This window comes from Nansenia antarctica (assembly GCF_963989245.1).
Source record: "Nansenia antarctica genome assembly, chromosome: 2".
Taxonomy (NCBI): Eukaryota; Metazoa; Chordata; class Actinopteri; order Argentiniformes; family Microstomatidae; genus Nansenia; species Nansenia antarctica.
Window position 1 is genome coordinate 9,139,866 of NC_137675.1, and position 13,669 is coordinate 9,153,534.

Consider the following 13,669-nt stretch of genomic DNA (forward strand, 5'->3'; position numbering starts at 1 on the left):
GCGGGGCGGAAGAACAAGATACAGAGAACACCCCTACATATTCCAGAAGTTGGCGTGGTCTACCCCAACTCGGGGCGTGGTCTACCCCAACTCGGGTGGGAATCGCTAGGACGCGGCCGGGCCATCCACGCAGTTCTGCATCGCGGATGCCCAGGGCCCTAAACCAATAGGAGCAGAGCTTTAGGTAGCGGGGTAAACCAATAGGAGCAGAGCTCCCCTATGGGGCGGAGCTCCGCTCATAGAACTGGAGTTTATCTCCATAACTATCGTAGTCAGCTCTATCCGCTTGTTAAGTCTGACGTCACACGTGACGTTTAGGAACTTCCGGGGCCAAACCAGAAATTCTCCGCACCAGAATAACAGTTGTACTAGCGATAACTTACCATTACACTTTTATTATACTATCATACTATCTATAACTAGCTAACAATTACAAAGTTAGTCAACAATGGCTGAACCTGTGAACCTTTTCACGATCACGTCTTTCTTTAGTGAGGCACCATTGAGAGTTAAAAAGGGTCTAAATTCGTTCAATTCCAACAAAGTGGTTAGTGTCACGGTTTTCTCAGGGGGTATTATCAAGGGTAGTGTCCAGGCATCCATGAAAAAAAAGATTTACGAGGTTGAGGTGAGTTAAGTTAGCAGTAGTTAGCTAGTTGAGATGATATGCCATGTTCTGGCTGAGGTGAGTTAAGTTAGCAGTAAGTTATTTATGTAAGGGTGGTTAGGGATAACATTGTTTTCAATGCAGGTGCACGTTGAGGGTCAGTCAGTCAGGTACAGCACCTGCGAGTGCCCAATCGGCAGAGACAAGTGCCACCATATGGCGCGTCCATGCAACTCCATGCTGCTTAACATTGCCTATGTGGAGCGGACCACGAGGAATGAAGCTCAGCAAAGAGTAATTACTAAAGGAGACCTGCGGCGCAAGGCGGCCTGCCTTCCACACTTACAGGGGTTAGCCATATTCCCACTGCTGCACGGAATAGAGTGACTATTTCTCTTGGTAAATATGCTTAATTTTAAATGCACTTATTTTCATAACATAGCCAAAATTGTATACGAAATTAAGTTTCATTCAATATTTAATAATATTCATTAATATTTCCAGGCTACCATGGCGCGCCATTCTCAGCGCATCCCTAAAAAAAGAAACTATGTTGATTATGTGCAAGGTATGTTTTAATTTTTATAGCTTGTCTATTTTGTTATTACAACAATCATGTGCAGTTATTGTTCATATCAGTATATTTGTTGCAGGGTTGCAGAAGGCCTCTGTGAAGCAAATGCAAAAAAAAAATGCCCCCCAAATCCATGTGAGTTTGGTCACAATGTTGGTTCACCCATCTCAATTTAATAATTAATTTGTATTTAAGAAAGCACATTTTAACGATATTTCCTTTTAACGATCCGTTTCTATGGACCTCTTTGAAATAGAAGAAAAGGACAAAGAAGAATATGCCTGTAAGCAATGCGTTTGTATTTTTAAAATATAACTGGTCTTTCCTCTCATTCTGTGCTACTTGTTCCTGTTTGAAGTTGTTCATGTGCTTTGATCTTTGTTTCAAAAGCCACTGATGACTCTACAATGATAGACTCTCCTCTGCAGTCATCAACACCAGGTACTATGACTATTTTTCTATATAATCTCAATTCAGTTCATGTAGTGTGTTGCCGATTTGTCTTCCCAGCCTCATAGTCATAGAGTAGAGCGTAAGGACAATAGAATAGGTGTAACCAGGGAGTAGCTAAAAGGACTGTAGAATTTAGGAAGGGGCTGGTTATCTAACTAACTCTGAGCTAAATAGGCAGTGTAGGAGGATACAGGCAGGGGGCGCCAGCAAACCGTTAGACTAGCAGTTACTATCGTTAGCATTAGCATGGGAATTAGCATTAGCATTAGCATTGGAATTAGCATTAGCATTAGCCTTGGAATTAGCATACAAACAACTAAACACACGGTAACGGTATCCCATATGAACAACACATTTATTTACATAACTGATGTATACATCCCCAGATATATACACTCCCTCCCCGCCGGCCACACACACACTCAATCACTCACTCACAGTACCTAGCCTGGAAAGGCTTAGAGTCTGGCGCTGCAAGGAGCGCGTTGAGGCCTTGTTGGAGCTCGCATGTGCTTCGAGGAAACAGCAGACAAAGGGGGGGGGGTGACGTAGCAACGCGAAGGGAAAGGGCCTTCTTCGTAGTCCGCGCCGAGGTGTGAAGGGCTCAGGTCCGGGTGGTTCACGGTAAACTCCGATGGAGTCAGCGTTCGGTCGCAGTCCGCTCGTGGAGGCGACGGTTCGGTCCAGTTTGGCGTCTCGCGTGGTCCAACGTTAACAGCCGGCTGCTGGCAAGGCTGTCTAACGGGGACACAACTAAACTGGGCTACAGTGGTAAACTCAATAATCACTTTCCTGGCATCTTCAGCTTCTGCACGGTGTGCGTGTTACTGAATCCGCCATCTTAGATTGACTTCTCGTTACTTCTCTCTCGTTACTCTCTCTCGTTCCTCTCATTCTTGTCACACACTGACTCACAGACCACTTCCGTCTCTATATATACACCACCGAACCTAGCATCCGGGTCACGGACACACCCCGGATATACTACGTCATCAAACATATACATAAACATTACAATAACAATACATACACCTTCATAAACGTACAGGAATAGTATAGAAAATAATAAAGAAATAACAGGGGCAAAATAGGGCTGGTTTGGGGAAACTAAACTGGCTCTAAACTGTGGGCCTTCACAACAGCCGCCCCATGAAACCCTCGGTTTCAGTTAACTAGGGAAGGCACACTGGCTAGGCTGCTCTAGCAGCGTGAGGTAGGAGGTGATAGTGTCCTCCGTAATTTGAGGGAGCTCAATCAGGCGTGCCACAGGTCGGGTGTAAGTGCGACCACCAACGTCCACGATAGCCGTCCGCACCCTTCCATCCGGACCCGGCAGGACCTTGGTCACTCTGCCTGTCTGCCAGGCGGCGCGTGGAAGGGACTGATCGATCACCAGTACCACGGCACCTTCGGACAAGTTGTCTCTCTCCCTCAGCAGAGTCTTCTGCTTCTCCTCCTTCTCCAGGGCGCGGATGTGCTCCTCGAAGCAGATCAGAGCGTCTTCCTTGTCCATGTTCTGCAGCTCCTCGTACTCAGCGAAGGTGGGGTTGTCCAGCAGGTACTGCTGGGCCTCGGACCAGGTGGTGCGGTAGGTGACGTTGGCCATGTTGTCCAGAATGCTCTTCAGCGCCTCCCAGTTCCTCTTCCTGAGCTGCTTGGCTTGTTCCTTCTCCTTCTTAGCCTTGTAGGCCTTAAACGCTTGCTTCTTCTCACTCAGCTTGGGCAGGGCGCTGTAGCGTGGGTCGTTGATGATCATTCTCATGGCTTGCTCCCATGACGCGTTGGATGAAACACCCTTCTCCTTCAGAAGCTCTTTGAAGGCCTGCTTGGCCTCCTCTTTTGGGTTCCACTTGTACGTTTTCTTCGCCAACTCCGGCCTTTCCTCCTTGGAGGCATCTACAATACTGGCTGAGACTTCCATGGCTGACGTGTACTCGACGGAGTTGACGGGTGCGTCAATGCTGACCTCGGCCACGTGAGGGTGCATGGCCACCTGCAGGTGTTCCTCGGCAACAGCTGTTGCCGCCATGGCCTCCATGTCCATCATGGTCGCCATGGTAGCAGCAGGATCAACCTGAAGAGTGGGGACGGGGGCGGTGCCAGGAGCTGCAGCTTTTACCGTCCCATTCTCCTCCGCTTTGATCATCGCTTCAAGATCTTCCAGCTCTTTGGGCTTGGTCCACCGGGACTCCTTAGTCTGGGAGTTGTAGTAGTACGGCTTTCCCGTGTCAGACTTGTACTCCTTCCACGGGCACTTAGACAACATTTGCTCAGCAGGAGATTTCAGGTCGTCTGGTTTCTCCCCTGAGGCCTGTTTAGTCTCTGTGTTGTAGAAGTAGGTCTTCCCATCCAGAGACTTATGCTCTGTCCACAGAGACTTCTTCTTTGGTTGGTCATCCTGTGGTGAACCATTTGTGGTACTAACTGTTCCAGGTGCACTGGCAGCAATAGATTCCACTCCAGGCGGTCCGGTTGGTTGGTTTGCTTCTTCGGTTCGGACATGGAGGGATGACGTAGCTCTCCCGTCTCTATCTCTCCCCTCGGTAGCGCCTTGGAGGGCCCACCCAAGCGCAGTCTTAACAGCCATCGGGCAGCCTCGTGGTCCTCTCAGCGGAGGACGGAGCGACACGATCAGTTCAGCGTTGTCCGAGCCGATGAGAAGGGTTGGCTCCGCTCCTTCTATCGGATGTAGGTCTACTCGCCGTAGGTGGGAATATCTTGCGCGTAATCTCTCCAGGGGGTAGTCGTAGCGGGAGAGCGCTAGCTGGTCTGCGGTGAAGACATTCCGAAGCCGATATCTGTCCGACGGCCGCCCCGCCGGGGAGATAGAGAAGTTGATTCTCGCCCCGGTGACCTCTTTAAGGTCGCGACGGATCGTGCGCAGAGTCAGCTTCTCCGCAGTCCCTTGGAGCCCCAACTGGCGCACTGCCCCCTGGAGAAGGATGGTCCGTTCCGACCCGTCGTCTAGAACGGCGTACGTGTCGTACACAGCGTTGTTGTGGTGAAGTCGGACCTTCACCACCTTCAGTAGGACCTTGGAGCCGCTGCTCCGGGCTGGGTCCAGGTAGTAGACAGGTGTTGCCTCTTCCGGTGCGCTACCGGACCTAGGGCTTCTGGTGCCCTCCGTGGACCTGGCGAGGGAGACCTCGTGTAGGATGTTGAGGTGGACCTCCTCACAGCGGTTGCACTTTCTCCTCAAGGTGCAGTTCTTAGCCAGATGGTCGCGCCCACAGTTCCAGCACCTCTTGTTCTCCTCGAGCCACCTCTGCTTGGCCTCGGTACTCAGGTTGTTGAAGTCACTGCACTCATTGAACCAGTGCTCGCTGGTGCAGTACGGACATGGCGGTGGACCTCTCCGTCCCTTTTGAGGGGGTTGAGAGGAATCCTTTCCCTCAGGTCGGGCTTTCCTCTCTCTCCGAGGCTCCTCCTCCGTATGCAGCACTCCTACTGGGCGTCCTCTGTTCGAGCTCGGCCCGTCCCAGCGGTCTCCCTTCGCCCTCTCCTTCTTCGGCTCAGCGTAACCCATGGCGTCTACGTTGGTGTCATGCACTTCCTCCAGTAGGAACTCCGCGAAGGCAGCCATGCTCAGACCCAACTTCCCGGGGTTACGAACGCGCTGCTGTCGCCGGAACCTCTCCTGCCGGAAGCGTGGGATCTTGCGGAGCAGCCGCTCTACGTTGGAGGTGCTGTTGATCTCGCTGGCGCCAGCTGGGCCCTGCGTCTTCAGCATTCCAACCAAGGTGTGCACGCGGAGCGCGAAGTCATCCAGCGCCCGGTCATCCTTGATGGGGGCCTGCTGTTCGAGGGCTTGCAGTTCAGCAAGGGCGTGGTTCCAGGGACGACCGTAGCGGGCATCCAAGTCGGCGAGCGCTCTGGTGTAAGGTGTCGGTGCGGAGGCATGGGCCAGAACCATGTTGTGGGCTCTGGGGTTCCTCACATGCTGAAGGAGAATCGCATATTTGTAGGACTCTGAGCAGGAATCGTCCAAGAGCGTGTCTAGGCAGATGCGTAGTTCCACATACTGGCTCCTGTCCTCGTCCTTGAAGAAGGGGAACTTGGGTCCCTCCACCTGGGGAAACATCCTGTAGTGGATGATCGGGGCTGGAGTGACGGTCTGGGTGTCCTTTTGGTCCACTGGAGGACCTAGGGGTGTGCTACGCTCTTGGGGAATGGCTCCCCTCCCGGGCAGCGACGCTGGCTCCCTCTGGGCCGCGTAGCGGTCGGGTCCCTGGTCCTCTTCCTTCAAGGTGGTCAGCTGGGCCTGTAGTTGGACAGTCATGGCGGGGGTCATGGAGCCATCGGCGGGGGGTTCAGGAGATGGCACTCGAGAGGGCCGTGCGGATGATGCTCTGGAGCTACGGGCCGACGGAGCTCTGCTGATGCACACGTCGCGCATGGTCTGCATCACTTCCTCCATCTTCTCCGCGTGCAGTTGCTCTCTCTCCATCTGGAGGCGGTCGCGCTCCATCTGGAAGCGTTCACGTTCTAGCGCCTCCTGGCGCTGTCTCTCCGCCGCGCGTTCCGCTCCGTTCATCTGGAAGCGTTCACGTTCTAGCGCCTCCTGGCGCTGTCTCTCCGCCGCGCGTTCCGCCCCCTCCATCTGCCTCTCCGCCGCGCGTTCCGCCACCTCCATCTGGAGGCGCTCGCGCTCGAACTGGATGCGTTCCCTCGCTCGTTCACGCTCGAACTGGAGGCGTTCTCGCTCTAACGCCATCTCGGCCTGTTGGCGCATACATTCGGACAGCGCGGCACTACCCCTCTGGAGTGCAGGCTATCCGCCCCAGAGGCAGAACTGCCCACGGAAACCCTGGACCGGGAGGAAGCCACTGAGCGGCAGGAGCTAGGTCTCGAGCGCGCCGTACTGGGAGGCAGATCGTTAAGGCTGAGGCCCTCCCTCTTCCGCCCGCAGGCGCTGTCGGACCGGGCCTCTCCTTCCTGCTCTTCCGTTTCCACGGCAAAACCCTGCGGTTCTGCCATCTCATCCTCAGGCTGGTGCTCTTTGAGGGCTGTCTCAGTGCTAGCCACCCGCGCGCCGGCGGACACCTCGGCCTCTCCGACCACTGTATCCCGTGGAGTGCGCTCCTCGCTACCACTCAGTGAGCTTTCGAGCTCAAGCTCATACTCCTGTAACCTCGGAGGCAACCGCGGGACTCTCTGTGGTCGTGGCTCGGGCTCAGGGGGCGGAGAAGGGGGGGTAACTGTCTGGTCTGGTTGGCTGCGCTCAGCCATGCTATCACTACACTACCTATCCGGCTCGAAGGACCAATTGTAACCAGGGAGTAGCTAAAAGGACTGTAGAATTTAGGAAGGGGCTGGTTATCTAACTAACTCTGAGCTAAATAGGCAGTGTAGGAGGATACAGGCAGGGGGCGCCAGCAAACCGTTAGACTAGCAGTTACTATCGTTAGCATTAGCATGGGAATTAGCATTAGCATTAGCATTGGAATTAGCATTAGCATTAGCCTTGGAATTAGCATACAAACAACTAAACACACGGTAACGGTATCCCATATGAACAACACATTTATTTACATAACTGATGTATACATCCCCAGATATATACACTCCCTCCCCGCCGGCCACACACACACTCAATCACTCACTCACAGTACCTAGCCTGGAAAGGCTTAGAGTCTGGCGCTGCAAGGAGCGCGTTGAGGCCTTGTTGGAGCTCGCATGTGCTTCGAGGAAACAGCAGACAAAGGGGGGGGGTGACGTAGCAACGCGAAGGGAAAGGGCCTTCTTCGTAGTCCGCGCCGAGGTGTGAAGGGCTCAGGTCCGGGTGGTTCACGGTAAACTCCGATGGAGTCAGCGTTCGGTCGCAGTCCGCTCGTGGAGGCGACGGTTCGGTCCAGTTTGGCGTCTCGCGTGGTCCAACGTTAACAGCCGGCTGCTGGCAAGGCTGTCTAACGGGGACACAACTAAACTGGGCTACAGTGGTAAACTCAATAATCACTTTCCTGGCGTCTTCAGCTTCTGCACGGTGTGCGTGTTACTGAATCCGCCATCTTAGATTGACTTCTCGTTACTTCTCTCTCGTTACTCTCTCTCGTTCCTCTCATTCTTGTCACACACTGACTCACAGACCACTTCCGTCTCTATATATACACCACCGAACCTAGCATCCGGGTCACGGACACACCCCGGATATACTACGTCATCAAACATATACATAAACATTACAATAACAATACATACACCTTCATAAACGTACAGGAATAGTATAGAAAATAATAAAGAAATAACAGGGGCAAAATAGGGCTGGTTTGGGGAAACTAAACTGGCTCTAAACTGTGGGCCTTCACAACAATAGGGGACAACCAACATTTGTTACAGCACACATTTAAGACAAAGACAAATGTCCAAACTAAATAAAGCATGAGGACGTCTCAATAGCCTTTTTCACAGCAATAGTGGGATTTGAGCAGAGTCTTGAAAGTCCATAGATTGGGGGCGGTCTTGATGTTAAGTAGGCTAGCCACAATGTTAGTCCACCCATCTTCATTTTCCGTATTGTGTTCCATATTGTGTTGAACTGACATTTACTTCAAAGAAAGCAGGTTTTAATGTTTTAGTTTATTTTACAGTTTCTAAGAACCTCTACACCCTGCCTGAGAATGATGAATGTAAGTAATGAGTTAGTATTCTAAATATATAACTGGTCTAACTTTCCTCCTCTACTATTTATTCCTAGTGAAACTAACTTGAATATATGGGATCATGTGATTTATTTTTGTTTTTTTTTCACTTTGAAAAGCTGATGAAGATTCTACTTCCTTACCAACTCAACACTCATCCACACCAGGTATTATAAAAAATGTTAATGTTGTTGTTACATGAGAATATGGTAAGGTCTGTCATGGAGCTGCAAAGACTCATAACACCTTTCTTGTTGAAATAGTCCCAGTGTCTCAAGACCCCCGAACGTCCACTCCTGTCAGAGAAATGCCATTTAAAGGTAATGGCAAATTACATTACAGATTTTGATGTATTATGCGAAGGTAGTAATGAAGCACCGGGAGTATGTCACAGACATTACATTTTTGTTTCATCAGCACAAAAGAAAAGTCATAATCCTCAAGCTTTTGGTGACAAAGCTTGAGGATTATTACTTTTCTTTTGTGCTGATGAAACATACAAATGTAACAGCACAAGCAAGAAATACTAAAGGTTCGTTTTCAAATCACATTGTCAACAGTTGTCACAGCACATGTCCGACTTATTCTTAAGTTTACCGTACAAGGATGAAGTCAATAGCAACCCCTTGGAGTTGAATAGAAATGATTCTATGTTTCAGGCTTGACCCGTAGAAGGCTGAGTCAAATATCAAGGTCCAGGGCCCTCATTTCTTCACCAGCACAGACCAGGACTCCTAGAGGTTTGTGTTCAAATCACGTTGTCACAGCATGTCTTAGTTATTGTTGATGTTTTGACACAGATGAGGTCTAGAGCGACCCTTAACAGTTGAATACAAATCATTCTATGTTTCAGGCTTGTCCCAGAAACGCCTGACTCCACAGAGGGCACAGAGCTCCAATGGTACTTCCTTTTGATAGTAAGAAGCTTACAGGTCTGTATTAGTGACCTGTATCACTAACATGTTTCATTCTCATTTCAATAGTGGCCCTCTCTGACTCTCCACCAGCACAGACCAGGGCCATATTCCACTAAAGGTGGCTTAATATAGCGGCGCTATAATTAAATGCGGCGCTCAGGGACCTCGAGATTGGTATTCAAGCCTCAGGTGATTCCTCGAATGAGGATCAGCCTTGTGTCATCAGTGTTCACAGAAGACAGGCTTACAAATCTTCGATATGGGCGCGTGCACGCAGACATACGCAGCCCAGAAGAGTCGATCTGTCGAAATGAAGATACTCCACTCTGCAGGGGTACTACATTTGCGCAGCATTCCGAATTATTGATTTTTATGAAGACGGAAAAATAAGATGTAAAATAGTGCAATACTGCCGCAATTAACAAGGCGAGGGAAATGGTTTGGCAAGAAATTGCTGACCGATTAAATGCGTAGGTCATACTAGCCCCAGTTATTGTTATATGTTCATATTTTAATAAATGAATATTTACTACTGTGGTGATATCAGCAGCAGGCTACAAACCGTCATATCGCCACAATGGCCTAGTGGTATCGACCGCTGCCATAGGATTTATTCGTCATTTTATATCGGTGGTTCAAATCCCTCTTCAGGCGCACTTTTTACTGCATTTCGTTGTCTGAATCTAATCTAAAATCTCATCTAAAAAAGTATGTAGGCTATAAAATTATGGTGCAGGCTAATTTACAAGAACTGACACGATTACAATGGTGTTTGAAACCTTTGCATGAAATCTTCGGTTAAATGTAAAAAAAAAAAAAATGATTGACTTAGTCAAGTCTCGAACTCGCAACCTTTGGAACTCAAGTCCGCAGCCTTAACCACTACGCTAGCCAGACCGCTGTGATGACGGCAATGCAAGTTGAGACAATTACTTCTTTTTTTTTTTACACGATCTATCTATCACACTTTCAAAATATCAAGTTATCTATCACACAATCAAACTATCTATCGATCGATCACACTTTCAAAATATCAAGTTATCTATCACACAATCAAACTATCTATCGATCGATCACACTTTTTTACACTGGTCGGGACCAGGCTAATTATATCTGACTCAGAAGGAGCTCAACCAAGCAGCGAATTATTTGAGCCACATTGATGGCACCGAACGCAAGCTAACATTTTCGAGGCTTAGAACTTTATCGAGGCTTAGAACTTTATCGAGCTTTGTGGAATAGGGCCCAGGACTCCTAGAGGTTCGTGTTCAAATCATGTTGTTGTTGTTGTTTTGACACAGATGAAGTCAAAAGCAACCCATTGAAGTTGAATACAAATGATTCTATGTTTCAGGCTTGACACATAGAAGGCTGAGTCAAATATCAAGGTCCAGGGCCCTCATTTCTTCACCAGCACAGACCAGGACTCCTAGAGGTTCGTGTTCAAATCACGTTGTCACACCAGGGCCATATTCCACAAAGCTCGATAAAGTTCTAAGCCTCGATAAAGTTCTAAGCCTCGGAAATGTTAGCTTGCGTTCGGTGCCATCAATGTGGCTCAAATAATTCGCTGCTTGGTTGAGCTCCTTCTGAGTCAGATATAATTAGCCTGGTCCCGACCAGGCTAAAACACAGGCTATAGTCATCCGTGCGTCAAAAAAGGCTCACAGGCGGAAACTAAACCCTGAACGAAAGTTCCTCATGTGTCTTTTAGGAAATATTAGTTCCCACTTCACATGAGATAGATAGATTAGATAGTTTGACTGTGTGATAGATAGATAATTTGATATTTTGAAAGTGTGATCGATCGATAGATAGTTTGATTGTGTGATAGATAACTTGATATTTTGAAAGTGTGATAGATAGATAAAGAAAAGAGTGTAAAAAAAGTAATTGTAAAAGTAATTGTCTCAACTTGCATTGCCGTCATGACAGCGGTCTCGCTGGCGTAGTGGTTAAGGCTGCGGACTCGAGTTCCAAAGGTTTCGAGTTCGAGACTTGACTAAGTCATTCATTTTTTTTTTTTTTACATTTAACCGAAGATTTCATGCAAAGGTTTCAAACACCATTGTAATCGTGTCAGTTCTTGTAAATTAGCCTGCACCATAATTTTATAGCCTACAATACTTTTTTAGATGAGATTTTAGATTAGATTCAGACAACGAAATGCAGTAAAAAGTGCGTCTGTAGAGGGATTCGAACCACTGATATAAAATGACGAATAAATCCTATGGCAGCAGTCAATACCACTAGGCCATTGTGGCGATGTGATGGTTTGTAGCCTGCTGCGGATATCACCACAGTAGTAATATTCATTTATTAAAATATGAACATATAACAATAACTGGGGCTAGTATGACCTACGCATTTAATCGGTCAGCAATTTCTTGCCAAACCATTTCCCTCGCCTTGTTAATTGCGGCAGTATTGCACTATTTTACATCTTATTTTTCCGTTTTCATAAAAATCAATAATTCGGAATGCTGCGCAAATGTAGTACCCCTGCAGAGTGGAGTATCTTCATTTCGACAGATCGACACTTCAGGGCTTTTTATGTCTGCGTGCACGCGCCCATATCGAAGATTTGTAAGCCTGTCTTCTGTGAACACTGATGACACAAGGCTGATCCTCATTCGAGGAATCACCTGAGGCTTGAATACCAATCTCGAGGTCCCTGAGCGCCGCATTTAATTCTAGCGCCGCTATATTAAGCCACCGTTAGTGGAATATGGCCCATGTCCTACATGTTGTTGTTGTTGTTGTTGTTGTTTTGACACAGATGAAGTCAAAAGCAACCCATTGAAGTTGAATACTAATGATTCTATGTTTCAGTTGCACCAGTTGAAGCCAAAAGTGACCCTTCAGAGTTTTAAGAAAATATACTTGCTTGTTTCAGGTACACCCCAGAAAAGTCTGACTCCCCCTAAACGTATGTATTCAAATGCATCTCACGATTATCTGCATGTTTGTGATTTGTGAGATCTTTGCGGTTTGCTTAAGCACGGAATGTTTTCACTTTGTTTAACTTATTACATTGTGATTTACATCAGCATTCCAGAGGACAGTTGTGGGCCTACTCCTCGAAATTTTGGACGAGGTGAGGAGGAGAGAGCCAGGGCAAACATTTTCACTGCGACAGCTGGAGACAGAAACAGATTTCACAGAGCAGGAGGAGGAGCTGAAGAAGGACAATTTCCGACAAAGCATGGTGATAATTTTAAATAAAAGTTTACGGCTGCATTTACCGCGACAAATTTAAACCCCCAAAAATGTAATATACACGAAAATGAGTTCAATGTATAATACACCTGAAAATGAGTTCAATGGAGATGGCAAAATATTTAAACTTCAAAGGGTTGAAATGATTGTACATGATTTGTACATGATTTGTAAAAAAAAAAATCCACACAGACCTCCGTGATGATGAACATCGGAGGGAAAAGTGCAAGGGACTGCACAAACAAGATGATGGACAGGTATTTAAATGCATGAACAAAGACGCAGGTTGACTTCATGTATAACATAATTTCACCCATAATGCACATTAGTCATGTAACGGCTTTTCCTCCTCTCTCTTACAGATGCATGACAAATAGCCTGATGTCCCTTTTCAACATCAGTGGTGGGGGGCTGCGGAACAAGAGGGCCTTTGGGCAGACTGCCCTGTACCGTATCATATTGGGTAGGTTGGAACCGATAACTGGGCAAGAAGCATTGTATCTGCAAGGGGTGGGGCTTTTTGCTTCTCTTCCTCTTGCTACCCTTTCTATAGTCCACAATCGGCTCCTTGGTCTTGTCGATGCTGAGGTAATTTTCCAGGCAGCATTATACTAGGTGGTTAACTTATCCTCTGTACTGTAGGCCGCCATGTTGTTGTTGATCAGGCCTGCACCGTCATCAGCTAACTTGACATGATCAAAAAGGTGTGCACTAAAGGTTTGTTGTCTATAGCAACGGCTTCAACTCTACTATCCATACACGGGGGTCTAGGGTGGGTGGTAGCATACTACAGATTATTTTGTGGCGAGTGTCAAACATTTGCTCACTATAGGAACAAGAGCTACAGGGCACCAGACATTCAAGCATATTACATTTTCTTTGGCACATAGTAGGCAATCCACAATTTATCTGGCTCTTTACTCTTGCTTTTTAAAGTTTTAAATGAGATTCTTCTTTGAAAATAACTTTTCTTTTGCTTTATTTAATTACAGAAGCTGTCATGAACCTAAAAAAGGTCACAGAGGTGGAGGCAAGGGCGAGCATCGGAGATCACCTGAAGCAGGCCCCAGGCAGAACGGGCGGTGCTGGCTACAGACAGAATACAACCTAAATGTTGTCTCATAACCGTCAATAAAAACTATTATGTTGTTCCTATTTAATTGTTATTATGTTATTAAAAATGTTGTTATTATGTTGTTAAATGTTCCACAACAATCAACATTGTTATTATTTAATATTCTTTTTTCCTTATTTTTATTTT

General features: G+C 47.5%; 1 protein-coding gene across 1 annotated transcript; it reads right to left on the reverse strand.

Annotated features, from left to right (window-relative positions):
• Nucleotides 1-438: 438 nt before the first annotated feature.
• Nucleotides 439-13,058, reverse strand: LOC308149765 (pre-mRNA-processing factor 40 homolog A-like; the record flags this gene model as incomplete). The annotated part of the gene is made up of 4 exons (XM_080522656.1): nt 439-486; nt 3,034-3,309; nt 3,343-4,121; nt 13,046-13,058. 4 exons carry the CDS (start codon nt 13,056-13,058, stop codon nt 439-441), a joined length of 1,116 nt encoding a protein of 371 aa, XP_080378782.1.
• Between the last annotated feature and the right edge of the window lie 611 nt (nt 13,059-13,669).